This window comes from Ammospiza caudacuta, chromosome 29 (genome assembly GCF_027887145.1).
Source record: "Ammospiza caudacuta isolate bAmmCau1 chromosome 29, bAmmCau1.pri, whole genome shotgun sequence".
NCBI lineage: Eukaryota > Metazoa > Chordata > Aves > Passeriformes > Passerellidae > Ammospiza > Ammospiza caudacuta.
In genome coordinates this window covers 1,943,447-1,956,785 of record NC_080621.1, presented here as the reverse complement: position 1 = coordinate 1,956,785, position 13,339 = coordinate 1,943,447, and the positions used below count along the sequence as shown (strand labels likewise).

At 60.1% G+C, this 13,339-nt stretch overlaps 1 protein-coding gene across 1 annotated transcript in view; it reads right to left on the bottom strand.

Moving 5' to 3' along the window:
* XAB2 (XPA binding protein 2) overlaps positions 1-13,339 on the bottom strand; it is a 37,037-nt gene that overhangs the window by 13,237 nt on the left and 10,461 nt on the right. Inside the window, exons 5-10 of the mRNA XM_058821336.1 lie at positions 13,156-13,290; positions 10,487-10,651; positions 8,201-8,345; positions 5,105-5,256; positions 3,447-3,566; positions 1,654-1,785 (exon numbers count right to left, since the gene is read on the bottom strand). Coding sequence (XP_058677319.1) covers positions 1,654-1,785; positions 3,447-3,566; positions 5,105-5,256; positions 8,201-8,345; positions 10,487-10,651; positions 13,156-13,290 — 849 coding nt within the window. The remainder of the gene's footprint in view (positions 1-1,653; positions 1,786-3,446; positions 3,567-5,104; positions 5,257-8,200; positions 8,346-10,486; positions 10,652-13,155; positions 13,291-13,339) is intronic.

Sequence of the window (13,339 nt, the reverse complement as noted above, 5' to 3'; positions counted from 1 at the left end):
AATAAGGGGGGAAAGAGGAAAATTGGGAAATGGGTGAAAAATGGGGGGACAGGGGGAAAATTGGGTGAAATGGGGGGAAAATAGGGGAAATCGGGAAATGGGGGGGAGAAGGGGGAAATTTGAGGAAAAAAGGAGAAAAACAGTTAAAAAGAGAGAAAAAAAAAAGCAGAAAAAAGGGGGAAAAGGGGAATAAGGGGTAAGGGAGGGAAATGGGGGAAAATGGGAGGAATGATGAAAATGGGGGAATGGGGAAAATTTGGGGAATTGGGGAAACTGTGAAGATGGGGAAAATGGGGGGAAATGGGAAAAAATGAGGAAGAAGGGGGAAAAACAGAGGAAAAGCAGGGAAAAAGGGGGGAAAAGGTGGGGAAAATGGTGGGGAGAAGGGGGGGAAATTGAGGAAAAAAGGAGAAAAAGCAGTGAAAAAGAGAGGAAAAAAGGGCAGGGAAAAGGGCTCTCCTGCCATTTGGGGTGCCCCATTTTTGGGGTGCCCATTTTTGGTACCCCTGTTTCCAAGGTGCCATTTTCAAGGTGCTCTATTTTTGGGGTGCCCATTATTTGGGTCCCCCCATTTTTGGGGTCCCCAATTTCCGGGGTGCCCGGTTTTTGGGGTTCCCCTTTTTTGGGGTTCCCCATTTTCGGGGTGCTCGTTTTTTTGGGGTCCCCCCGTTTTTGGGGTTTCCTGCTATTTGGGGTACCCTATTTTTGGGGTGCCCCATTTTTGGGGTGTCCTATTTTTGGGTTCCCCATTTTCAGAGTGCCCGGTTTTTTTTGGGTTCCCAATTTTGGGGTGCCCGGTTTTGGGTTCCCCATTTTTTGGGTTGCCCATTTTTGGGGTGCCCGGATTTTGGGTTCCCCATTTTCGGGGTGCCCAATTTTTGGGTTCCCCATTTTCTGGGTTCCCCGTGTTTGGTGCCCGTTTTTGGGGTTCCCCATTTTTTGGGTGCCCTGTTTTCGGGGTTCCCCCGTTTTCGGGGTGCCTGTTTTTGGTGCCCCTGTTTTTGGGGTTTCCTATTTCTGCAGTCTCCCCATTTTTGGGATGCACATTTTTGGTGCCCCTGTTTCGGGGTGCCTGTGTTTGAGATGCCCATTTTTGGGGTTCCCCATTTTTAGGGCGCCCATTTTCAGGGTGCCCTGTTTTTAGGGTCCCTCCGTTTTTGGGGTGCCCATTTTCAGGGTGCCCCATTTTTGGGGTGCCCTATTTCTGTGGTCTTCCCATTTTAGTGCCCCCATTTTCAGGGTTCTGTGTTTTTGGTGCCCTCGGTTTTGGGGTGCCCCATTTTTGGGGCCCCTCCGTTTTTGGGGTGCCCATTTGTGGTGCCCTGTTTTAAGAGTCCTCCCATTTGCGGGATTCCCCATTTTTTGGGGTTCCCATTTTGTGGGCTCCCCATTTTTGGGGCTCCCTGTTTCTGTGGTTCCCCCCCATTTTTGGGGTTCCCGTTTTCAGGCTCTCCCATTTTTAGGGTTCCCGTTTCGTGGGTTCCCCATTTTCTGGGTTCTCTATTTTTGGGGTCCCCCTGTTTTCGGGATGCCCATTTTTGGGTTCCCCATTTTCTGAGTTCCCCTGTTTTTGGGGTCCCCCCCATTTTTTGGGTTCCCCATTTTTGGGGTCCCCCCATTTTCAGGGTTCCCCATTTTTGGGGCGCCCCTCACCCTGAGCACGGCGAGCGCCTCCTGGTGCCGCTGGTGCCGCAGCTCCAGCTCCCCGAACTCGCACCAGACGGCGGCGAGGTCCTCGACCCGACGGAACCGCACCCGGGTGGCACGGGACAGGATGGACCTGGCCTGGGGACACATTGGGGACATCGTTGGGGACAGGATGGACCTGGCCTGGGGACACGTTGGGGACATCGTTGGGACATTGGGGACACCAATGGGGACATCAATAGGAAACGCACCCGGGTGGCACAGGATAGGATGGACCTGGCCTGGGGACAGTGGGGACATTGGGGACATCATTGGGACATTGGGGACAATGGGGACATCAATAAGAAACGCACCCGGGTGGCACGGGACAGGATGGACCTGGCCTGGGGACACGTTGGGGACATCATTGGGACATTGGGGACAACGGGGACATCAATAGGAAACGCACCCGGGTGGCACGGGACAGGATGGACCTGGCCTGGGGATGTTGGGGACATCATTGGGGACAGGATGGACCTGGCCTGGGGACACGTTGGGGACATCATTGGGACATTGGGGACAACGGGGACATCAATAGGAAACGCACCCGGGTGGCACGGGACAGGATGGACCTGGCCTGGGGACAGTGGGGACATTGGGGACATCATTGGGACATTGGGGACATCATTGGGACATTGGGGACAATGGGGACATCAATAAGAAACGCACCCGGGTGGCACAGGATAGGATGGACCTGGCCTGGGGACACATTGGGGACATCGTTGGGACATTGGGGACAGTGGGGACATCAATAGGAAACGCACCCGGGTGGTACGGGACAGGATGGACCTGGCCTGGGGACACATTGGGGACATCATTGGGGACAGGATGGACCTGGCCTGGGGACACATTGGGGACATTGGGGACATCAATAGGAACCACACCCGGGTGGCACGGGACAGGATGGACCTGGCCTGGGGACACATTGGGGACATCGTTGGGACATTGGGGACATGGGACAGGGACAGGAACTGAGGTCCTCGACCTGACGGAACCGGACCCAGGTGGCGTGGGACAGGATGGACCTGGCCTGGGGACAGTGACAGGGACATTGGGGACATCATTGGGACATTGGGGACATCATTGGGACATTGGGGACAATGGGGACATCAATAGGAACCGCACCCGGGTGGCACGGGACAGGATGGACCTGGCCTGGGGACAGTGACAGGGACATTGGGGACATCACAGGGACATTGGGGACACTGGGACAGGGACAGGAACTGCACCTGGGTGGCGCGGGACAGGATGGACCTGGCCTGGGGACACTGGGGACACTGGGGACAGGGGCATGGGGACTCAGGGGACAGGGGGACATTGGGGACAGGAGGGGGCAGCTCTGGGGATCCCAGGCGGATCTGGGGGTATCACTCGGGTTTGGGGGTTTGGGGTGTCCCAGGTGGGTTTGGGGGTGTCCCCAGGTTTGGGGTGTCCCAGGTAGGCCTGGGGGTGTCCCAGGATTTGGAGGTGTCCCAGGTGTGTTTGGGGGTGTCCCCAGATTTGGGGGTGTCCCAGGTGGGTTTGGGGGTGTCCGTCAGGATTTTGGTGTCCCCCAGGTTTGGGGTGTCCCAGGTGTGTTTGGGGGTGTCCCTGGGGGTTCAGGGATCCCATGCAGGATTTGGGGTGTCCCAGGTGTGTTTGGGGGTGTCCCTCGGGGTTCAGGGATCCCATGCAGGGTTTGGGGTGTCCCAGGTGGGTTTGGGGTGCCCCTCAGGCAGGTTTTGGGGTGCCCATCAGGATTTTGGGGTCCCCCAGCTCACGTCGTCCAGCTGCCCGTTGTCCTCGTAGAACCGCGCGAACGCCACCCAGAGCTCGTGGGGGCGGCCGGTGGCGCGCTGGGGATCCACGGTGCGCACGGCCTCCGTGAACGTCTGGATGATCTGGGACAGACAGAGGGACAAACGGACAGTCAGGGGACACTGGGGACAGTCAGGGGACAGGGGGACAGTGGGGACAGCCAGGGGACAGCCAGGGGACAAAGGGACACGGGGACAGCCAGGGGCGCGCTGGGGATCCACGGTGCGCACGGCCTCCGTGAACGTCTGGATGATCTGGGACAGAGGGACAGGGGGACATTGGGGACACTGGGGACATTGAGGATAGCATGGACATGGGGACAGCCAGGGGACACTGGGGACAGCAAGGGGATAGCCAGGGGGCGCGCTGGGGATCCACGGTACGCACGGCCTCCGTGAACGTCTGGATGATCTGGGACAGGGGACACTGGGGACATTGGGGACATGGGGACAGCCAGGGGACATTGGGGACACTGGGGACATTGAGGATAGCATGGACATGGGGACAGCCAGGGGACAGTCAGGGGACAAAGGGACAAAAGGACATGGGGACAGTCAGGGGCACTGGGGATCCACGGTGCGCACGGCCTCCATGAACGTCTGGATGATCTGGGACAGGGGGACACTGGGGACAGCCAGGGGACATTGGGGACACTGGGGACAGCCAGGGGACATTGGGGACACTGGGGATAGTCAGGGGACAAAGGGACACTGGGGACATGGGGACAGTCAGGGGCGCTGGGGAGCCACGGTGCCCACGGCCTCCATGAACGTCTGGATGATCTGGGATGGACACACGGACACTGGGGACAGCCAGGGGACATTGGGGACATGGGGGATAGCCAAGGGACACTGGGGACAAAGGGACACGGGGACAGCAGGGACATGGGGACAGCCAGGGGCGCGCTGGGGATCCACGGTGCGCACGGCCTCCGTGAACATCTGGATGATCTGGGATGGACAGAGGGACATCAGGGGACACTGGGGACATCAGGGGACAGCCAGGGGACACTGGGGACACTGGGGACAGCCAAGGGATACTGGGGACACTGGGGACATGGGGACAGCCAGGGGACATTGGGGACATGGGAATGTTGGGGACATCAGGGACACCGGGGGACAATGGGGACAGCAGGGGATAGTCAGGGGACATGGGGACACAGGAAGAGATAGGGGACAGCCAGGGGACAGTGGGGGCATGGGAATGTTGGGGACATCAGGGACACCAGAGGACAGTGGGGACAGCCAGGGGACAATGGGGACATGGGGACACTGGGGACACAGAGAGACATGGGGGACAGCCAGGAGACAGTGGGGGCACGGGAATGTTGGGGACATCAGGGACACCAGGGGACAGTGGGGACAGTCAGGGGACATTGGGGAGAGTCAGGGGACATCAGGGACACCAGGGGACAGTGAGGACAGCAGGGGACATTGGGGATGGCGGGACACTGGGGACATGGGGGTCACTGGGGATATGGTGGACATGGGGGGACACAGGGACAGCCAAGCGCAGCACGGTCGCCGTAACGCCACCACCCGACCCCCCAAACCACGCGCCCCAAAACCCCCCAGGTGTCCCCCCCAGTGTCCCCCCGCGATGTCCCCCGGTGTCCCCTGACCTTGTCGGGCTGTCCCTGGTGCAGGGCCACCCTCTTGTGCCACTCGTGCACGTTGTGCGGGTTCTGGCGCAGCAGCACGCTGTTCAGCAGCAGCGGCCGCCGCGACATCAGGCGCTCGAAGCGGGCCAGGCGCAGCTCCAGCTCCACCTCCTCTGCGGGGACACGGGGTCACACGGGGTCACACGGGGTCACACAGGGTCACACGGGGTCACACGGGGTCACACAGGGTCATACAGAGGGACACAGGGCCAGGGGACACAGGGACAGTGCCATCAGGCGCTCGAAGCGGGCCAGGCGCAGCTCCAGCTCCACCTCCTCTGCGGGGACACGGGGACACACGGGGTCAGAGAGGTGACACAGTGACACAGAGTGACACAGGGTGACACAGGGTGACACAGGGTCAGGGGACACGGGGTCAGAGAGGTGACACAGTGACACAGGGTGACACAGGGTGACACAGGGTGACACAGGGTCAGGGGACACGGGGTCAGAGAGGTGACACAGTGACACAGAGTGACACAGGGTGACACAGGGTGACACAGGGTCAGGGGACACGGGGTCAGAGAGGTGACACAGTGACACGGAGTGACACAGGGTGACACAGGGTCAGGGGACACGGGGTCAGAGAGGTGACAGTGACACAGAGTGACACAGGGTGACACAGGGTGACACAGGGTCAGCGGACACGGGGTCACACAGGGTGACACAGTGACACGGAGTGACACAGGGTGACACAGGGTCAGGGGACACGGGGTCAGAGAGGCGACACAGAGTGACACAGGGTCACACAAGGTCACAGGGGTCACACAGGAGTCACACAGAGTGACACAGGGTCACGGGGGTGACAAAGGGTGACACAGGGTCACACAAGGTCACAGGGGTCACACAGGGGTCACACAGGGCCAGGGGACACGGGGACACATGGTGACAGGCGTGACAAGGACACGGGGACACCCTGGGCACAGGGGTGCCCCTTGCAGTATTGGGGTGCCCTGCCCGTTTTTGGGGTGCCCTGCCCAGTTTTGGGGTGCCCTGCCCAGTTTTGGGATCCCCCCTGAAGTTTTTGGGTCCCCCCTGAAGTTTTGGGGTCCCCCCTGTTTTTGGGGTGCCCTGGACCCACCAGTTGGCCGTGGTCTGGGATGCCCTGCCCAGGTTTGGGGTGCCTCCCTGAGTTTTGGGGTACCCTGTCCACTTTTGGGGTACCCCCTGCAATTCTGGGCTCCCCCCCATTTTCGGGGTGCCCCACATGCACCGTCCTGCCCATGGTTTAGGGTGCCCTGCCCAGTTTTGGGGTCCCCCTTGTTTTTGGGGTCCCCTGCCCGTTTTCGGGGTTCCCTCCCCGTTTTTGGGGTCCCCCTCACCACCCTGGCCCTGTCCCAGCTGTGCCTGCCCGTTTTTGGGGTGCTTTCCCCGTTTTTGGGGTTCCCTGCCCCATTTTTCAGGTTTCCCTGCCCGTTTTTGGGGTTCCTCCCCATTTTTGGGGCGTTTCTCACCGTCCTCGCCCTGTCCCGGTTGTCCCTGCCCGTTTTGGGGTGCTTTCCCCATTTTTGGGGTTTCTGCCCCATTTTTGGGGTCCCTTTCTCCCCGTCCTGCCCCTGTCCCAGCTGTGCCTGCCCAGTTTTGGGGTTTCTCCCCCATTTTTGGGGTTTCTCCTCCATTTTTGGGGCGCTTTCCCCGTTTTTGGGGTCCCTCTCACCGTCCTGGCCCTGCCCCAGATGCCCCTGCCCGTTTTTGGGGTTTCTCCCCCGTTTTTGGGGTTCCCTCCCATTTTTTGGGGTTCCCTACTCATTTTTGGGGTGCTCTGCTCGTTTTTTTTGGGGGTTCCCTGCCCGTTTTTGGGGTGCTTTCCCCGTTTTTGGGGTGTTTCTCACCGTCCTGCCCCTGCCCCAGCTGTCCCTGCCCGTTTTTGGGGCTCCTCCCCCATTTTCGGGGTGCTTTCCCCGTTTTTGGCTTTCCCTGCACATTTTTGGGGTGTCTCTCGCCGTCCTGGCCCTGCCCCAGATGCCCCTGCCCGCTTTTGGGGTTTCTCCCCCGTTTTTGGGGTTCCCTACTCATTTTTGGGGTGCTCTGCTTGTTTTTTTGGGGGTTCCCTGCCCGTTTTTGGGGCGCTTTCCCCGTTTTTGGGGTGTCTCTCACCGTCCTGCCCCTGTCCCAGCTGTCCCTGCCCGTTTTTGGGGTGCTTTCCCCATTTTTGGGGTGTTTCTCACCGTCCTGGCCCTGCCCCAGCTCTCCCTGCCCGTTTTTGGGGTTTCTGCCCCATTTTTGGGGTGTTTCTCACCGTCCTGCCCCTGCCCCAGCTGTCCCTGCCCATTTTTGGGGCTCCTCCCCCATTTTTGGGGTGCTTTCCCCGTTTTTGGGTTTCCCTGCACATTTTTGGGGTGTCTCTCGCCATCCTGGCCCTGCCCCAGATGCCCCTGCCCGCTTTTGGGGTTTCTCCCCCGTTTTTGGGGTTCCCTACTCATTTTTGGGGTTCCCTGCCCGTTTTTGGGGTGCTTCCCCGTTTTTGGGGTGTTTCTCACCGTCCTGGCCCTGTCCCAGCTGTCCATGCCCGTTTTTGGGGCTCCTCCCCCATTTTCGGGGTGCTTTCCCCATTTTTGGCTTTCCCTGCACATTTTTGGGGTGTCTCTCGCCGTCCTGCCCCTGCCCCAGCTGTCCCTGCCCGTTTTTGGGGCGCTTTCCCCATTTTTGGGGTGTTTCTCACCGTCCTGGCCCTGCCCCAGCTGTCCCTGCCCGTTTTTGGGGTGCTTTCCCCGTTTTTGGGGTGTCTCTCACCGTCCTGCCCCTGTCCCAGCTGTCCCTGCCCGTTTTTGGGGTGCTTTCCCCATTTTTGGGGTGTCTCTCACCGTCCTGCCCCTGCCCCAGCTGTCCCTGCCCGTTTTTGGGGCTCCTCCCCCATTTTCGGGGTGCTTTCCCCGTTTTTGGCTTTCCCTGCACATTTTTGGGGTGTCTCTCGCCGTCCTGCCCCTGCCCCAGCTGTCCCTGCCCGTTTTTGGGGCGCTTTCCCCGTTTTTGGGGTGTTTCTCACCGTCCTGGCCCTGCCCCAGCTGTCCCTGCCCGTTTTTGGGGCGCTTTCCCCGTTTTTGGGGTCCCTCTCACCGTCCTGGCCCTGCCCCAGCTGCGCCTGCGTGTCCAGCAGCGCGGCGATCACGCTCTCCTCGAAGCGCGCGTAGCTGTCGAACACCTGCGTGAAATCCCGCACCGTCATCACCGTCTGCACGGCCTCCTCGTACACGTCCCGGGCCTGGAACGGGATAAATACCGGGGTTAAAAGGGTTAACGGGGTCACCACCGTCTGCACGGCCTCCTCGTACACATCCCGGGCCTGGAACGGGATAAAAACGGGATAGCAATGGGGTTAAAGGGTTAACGGGGTCATCCTAGCCTGAACTCCTTCCTGGTAGACATCCCGGGCCTGGAACGGGATAAAAACGGGATAAACATTGGGATGAACGTTGGGACTGGGGTCATCGCTGTCAGCACTGCTTCCTCATGGACATCCCGGGTCTGGAACGGGAAAAACCGGGATAAATGGGGTCAGTGGGGTTGGGATTGGGGTCTGCACGGCCTCATCGCAGATGTCCCGGGCCTGGAATGGGATAAACCAGGATAAACTGGGATAAACTGGGATAAACTGGCATAAACCGGGATAAACCGGGATAAACCGGGATAAACCGGGATAAACTGGGATAAACTGGGATAAACCGGGATAAACTGGCATAAACCGGGATAAACTGGGATAAACTGGCATAAACCGGGATAAACTGGGATAAACCAGGATAAATCGGGATAAATCGGGATAAACTGGGATAAACCGGGATAAGCTGGGATAAACTGGGATAAATCGGGATAAACTGGGATAAACCGGGATAAACCGGGATAAACTGGGATAAGCTGGGATAAACCGGGATAAACTGGGATAAACCGGGATAAACCGGGATAAACTGGCATAAACCGGGATCAACTGGGATAAACTCGGATAAGCCGGGATAAACTGGGATAAACTGGGATAAACCGGGGACAGGGGATGGGGACAGTGGTGGCGCTGGGTGGGGACAGGGACTGGGATGGCAGCTGGGGACAGGGAGTGGCAGTCAGGGACAGGTGTGTCAGTCTGTCCAGGTGTGTCAGTCTGTCCCAGGGGTGTCAGTCTGTCCAGGTGTGTCACACCCGGGTGTGTCAGTCTGTCCCAGGTGTGTCAGTCTGTCCAGGTGTGTTACACCCAGGTGTGTCAGTCTGTCCAGGTATGTCAGTCTGTCCTATGGCTGTCAGTCTGTCCAGGTGTATCAGTCTGTCCCAGGTGTGTCAGTCTGTCCCAGGTGTGTCAGTCTGTCCAGGTGTGTCAGTCTGTCCCAGGCGTGTCAGTCTGTCCCAGGTGTGTCAGTCTGTCCAGGTGTGTCAGTCTGTCCCAGGCGTGTCAGTCTGTCCCAGGTGTGTCAGTCTGTCCCAGGTGTGTCAGTCTGTCCAGGTGTGTCAGTCTGTCCCAGGTGTGTCAGTCTGTCCAGGTGTATCAGTCTGTCCCAGGTGTGTCAGTCTGTCCCAGGTGTGTCAGTCTGTCCAGGTGTGTCAGTCTGTCCAGGTGTGTCAGTCTGTCCCAGGCGTGTCAGTCTGTCCCAGGTGTGTCAGGCTGCCAGTTTGTCCCAGGTGTGCCAGCCCATCCCATGTCTGTCACTCCCTCCCAGGTGTGTCAGTCTGTCCCAGGTGTGCCAGCCTCTCCCAGGTGATGTCACCCCCACCCAGGCGTCCCCCCCAGGTGTCCCCAGCACTGTCATCTTCTCCAGGTGTGTCAGTCTGTCCAGGTGTGTCAGTCTGTTCAACGGCTGTCAGTCCATCCCAGGTGTGTCAGTCTGTCCCAGTTGTGTCCCCCCCAGTGTCCCCAGGTGTCCCAGGCGTCCCCAGGTGTGTCCCTCACCTTCTCCAGGTGCCCGCAGCTCACGTAGCAGTCGGTCAGCGCCCCCCAGGTGTGTCAGCCTGTCCCAGGTGTGTCAGTCTGTTCAATGGCTGTCACTCCATCCTAGGTGTGTCAGTCTGTCCAGGCGTGTCAGTCTGTCCAGGTGTGTCTCCCCCAGGTGTGTCAGTCTGTCCCCCCCAGGTGTCCCCAGGTGTGTCCCTCACCTTCTCCAGGTGCCCGCAGCGCACGTAGCAGTCGGCCAGGGCCCCTCAGGTGTGTCAGTCTGTCCCAGGTGTGTCAGTCTGTCCCAGGTGTGTCCCCCCCCAGGTGTCCCAGGTGTCCCCAGGTGTGTCACTCCCCCCCAGGTGTGTCCCTCACCTTCTCCAGGTGCCCGCAGCGCACGTAGCAGTCGGCCAGGGCCCCTCAGGTGTGTCAGTCTGTCCCAGGTGTGTCCCCCCCCAGGTGTCCCAGGTGTCCCCAGGTGTGTCCCTCACCTTCTCCAGGTGCCCGCAGCGCACGTAGCAGTCGGCCAGGGCCCCCCAGAGCCGGCCCCGCTGGTCGGTGAAGCGCGTGAGCCCCCCCCGGATGATGCCCCCGGCGTCCAGCGAGCGCACGCGGTCGGGGTGCTGGGACAGCAGCTCGCACAGCTCCTGCCAGAGCTGAGAAAACCCCATGTGAGAAACCCCAAATCCATCCAAAAACTGCCCCAAATCCAGCCCGGGGTGCTGGGACAGCAGCTCGCACAGCTCCTGCCACAGCTGGGAGAGAAACGGGGTTAGGGATCCTAAATCCACCCTAAACCCACCCAAAAACTGCCCCAAATCCAGCCCGGGGTGTGAGAAACACCAAAACTGCCCCAAATGCACCCAAAAACTGCCCCAAATCCAGCCCGGGGTGCTGGGACAGCAGCTCGCACAGCTCCTGCCACAGCTGGGAGAGAAACGGGTGTGAGAAACCCCAAAACTGCCCCAAATCCATCCTAAATACAGCCCAAATCCAGCTCGCACAGCTCCTGCCAGAGCTGAGAGAAAATGGGGGTTAGGAGCCCCAAAACTGCCCTAAATACACCCCAAATCCAGCCCGGGGTGCTGGGAGAGGAGCTCGTACAGCTCCTGCCAGAACTGAGAAAAAACAGGGTTACTGATCCTAAATCTACCCTAAAACTGCCCCAAATCCATCCTAAATCCATCCTAAAACTGCCCCAAATCGATCCTAAATCCATCCTAAAACTGCCCCAAATCCATCCTAAATCTACGCTAAAACTGCCCCAAATCCAGCCCGGGGTGCTGGGAGAGCAGCTCGCAGAGTTCCTGCCAGAGCTGAGAGAAAATGGGGGTTAGGAACCCCAAAACTGCCCCAAAACTGCCCCAAATCCAGCCCAGGGTGCTGCAACAGCAGCTCACAGAGTTCCTGCCGTAACTGAGAGAAAATGGGGTTAGAAATCCCAAAACTGCCCCAAATCCATCCAAAAACTGCCCCAAATCCAGCCCAAGGTGCTGTGACAGCAGCTCGCACAGCTCCTGCCAGAGCTGAGAGAAAATGGGGGTTAGGAGCCCCAAAACTGCCCTAAATACACCCCAAATCCAGCCCGGGGTGCTGGGAGAGGAGCTCGTACAGCTCCTGCCAGAGCTGGGAAAAAACAGGGTTACTGATCCTAAATCCACCCTAAAACTGCCCCAAATTGATCCTAAATCCATCCTAAAACTGCCCCAAATCCATCCTAAATCCATCCTAAAACTGCCCCAAATCCATCCTAAATCCACCCCAAAACTGCCCCAAATCCAGCCCGGGGTGCTGGGAGAGCAGCCCGCAGAGTTCCTGCCAGAGCTGAGAGAAAATGGGGTTTAAAACCCCAAATCCATTCCAAATCCATCTTAAAACTGCCCCAAATCCACCCCAAATCCAGCGGGAGAGCAGCCCGCAGAGTTCCTGCCAGAGCTGACGGAACGTGGGTGTGAGAAACCCCAAAACTGCCCCAAAACTGCCCCAAAACTGCCCCAAAACTGCCCCAAAACTGCCCTGGGGTGCTGCGAGAGGAGCTCGCACAGCTCCTGCCAGAGCTGGGAGAGAAACAGGTGTGAGAAACCCCAAAACTGCCCCAAAACTGCCCCAAATGCAGCCCGGGGTGCTGCGACAGCAGCTGGCAGAGTTCCTGCCAGAGCTGAGAGAAAATGGGGTTAGAGATGCCCCAGGTAGCCCAGGTACCCCCAGGAGCCTCCCAGGTGTGCCCAGGTGCCCCCGAGATGTCCCCAGGTGTGCCCAGGTACCCCCAGGTGCCTCCCAGGTGTGCCCAGGTACCCCCAGGTGCCCTGTGCCCCCCCCCATGTACGTCCAAGTGTGCCCAGGTACCCCCAGGAGCCTCCCAGGTGTGCCCAGGTACCCCCAGCTGTCTCCAGGTACCCTCCCCAGGTGTGCCCAGGTACCCCCATGCCTCCCCAGATGCCCCCCCAGGTACTCCCAGGTGCTCCCCCAGGTACCCCCAGGTGTGCCCAGGTACCTCCAGATGCCCCCCAGGTGACCCCCAGCTGTTCCCAGGTGCCCTGTGCCCTCCCCAGGTGCCCCCCCAGGTGTGCCCAGGTGCCCCCCAGCTGTCCCCAGGTATCCTCAGGTGTGCCCAGGTGCCCCCCACTGCCTCCAGGTGCCCTGTGACCCCCCCCAGCTGTACCCCAGGTGCTCCCCAGCTGTTCCCAGGTGCCCCCACCTGTCCTCAGTGCCCTGTGCCCTCCCCAGGTGTGCCAAGGTACCCACCAGGTGCCCTGTGCCCCCCCAGCAGTCCCCTAGGTGCCCCCCCAGGTACCCCAGATGCCCCCCAGCTGTACCCCAGGTACCCCCAGGTGTCCCCCAGGTGTGCCCAGGTATCCCCACAGCTGTCCCCCATGTGCCCCCCACCCAGGGTGCTCCCCCAGGTACCCCCAGCTGTTCCCAGGTACCCCAGGTGCCCCCCCCAGGTACCCCCATGTGTGCCCGTGTACCCAGGTGCCCCTCCCAGGTGTGCCCAGGTACTCCCAGATGCTCCCAGGTGCCCCCCAGGTACCCCCAGGTACCCCCGAGCTGTCCTCCAGTGTCCCCAGGTGCCCTCCCAGGTATCCCAGGTACCCCAGGTGCCCCTCAGCTGTACACAAGGTACCCCCAGGCGCCCCCCAGGTGCCCCCCAGGTGCCCACCTGGTAGTTGGACTTGCCCTGGCGGGACACGAAGCGCTCGTCGTTCACCAGCCGGGCCAGAACCTGCGCGGCCTCGTCCAGGCGGCCCACGGAGCGCAGGTAGGACACGTACTGCTCTGCCTCCTCGGGACACAGCTGGGGACAGAGCCACCTCAATGTCACCTGTGTGTCACCTGTGTCACCT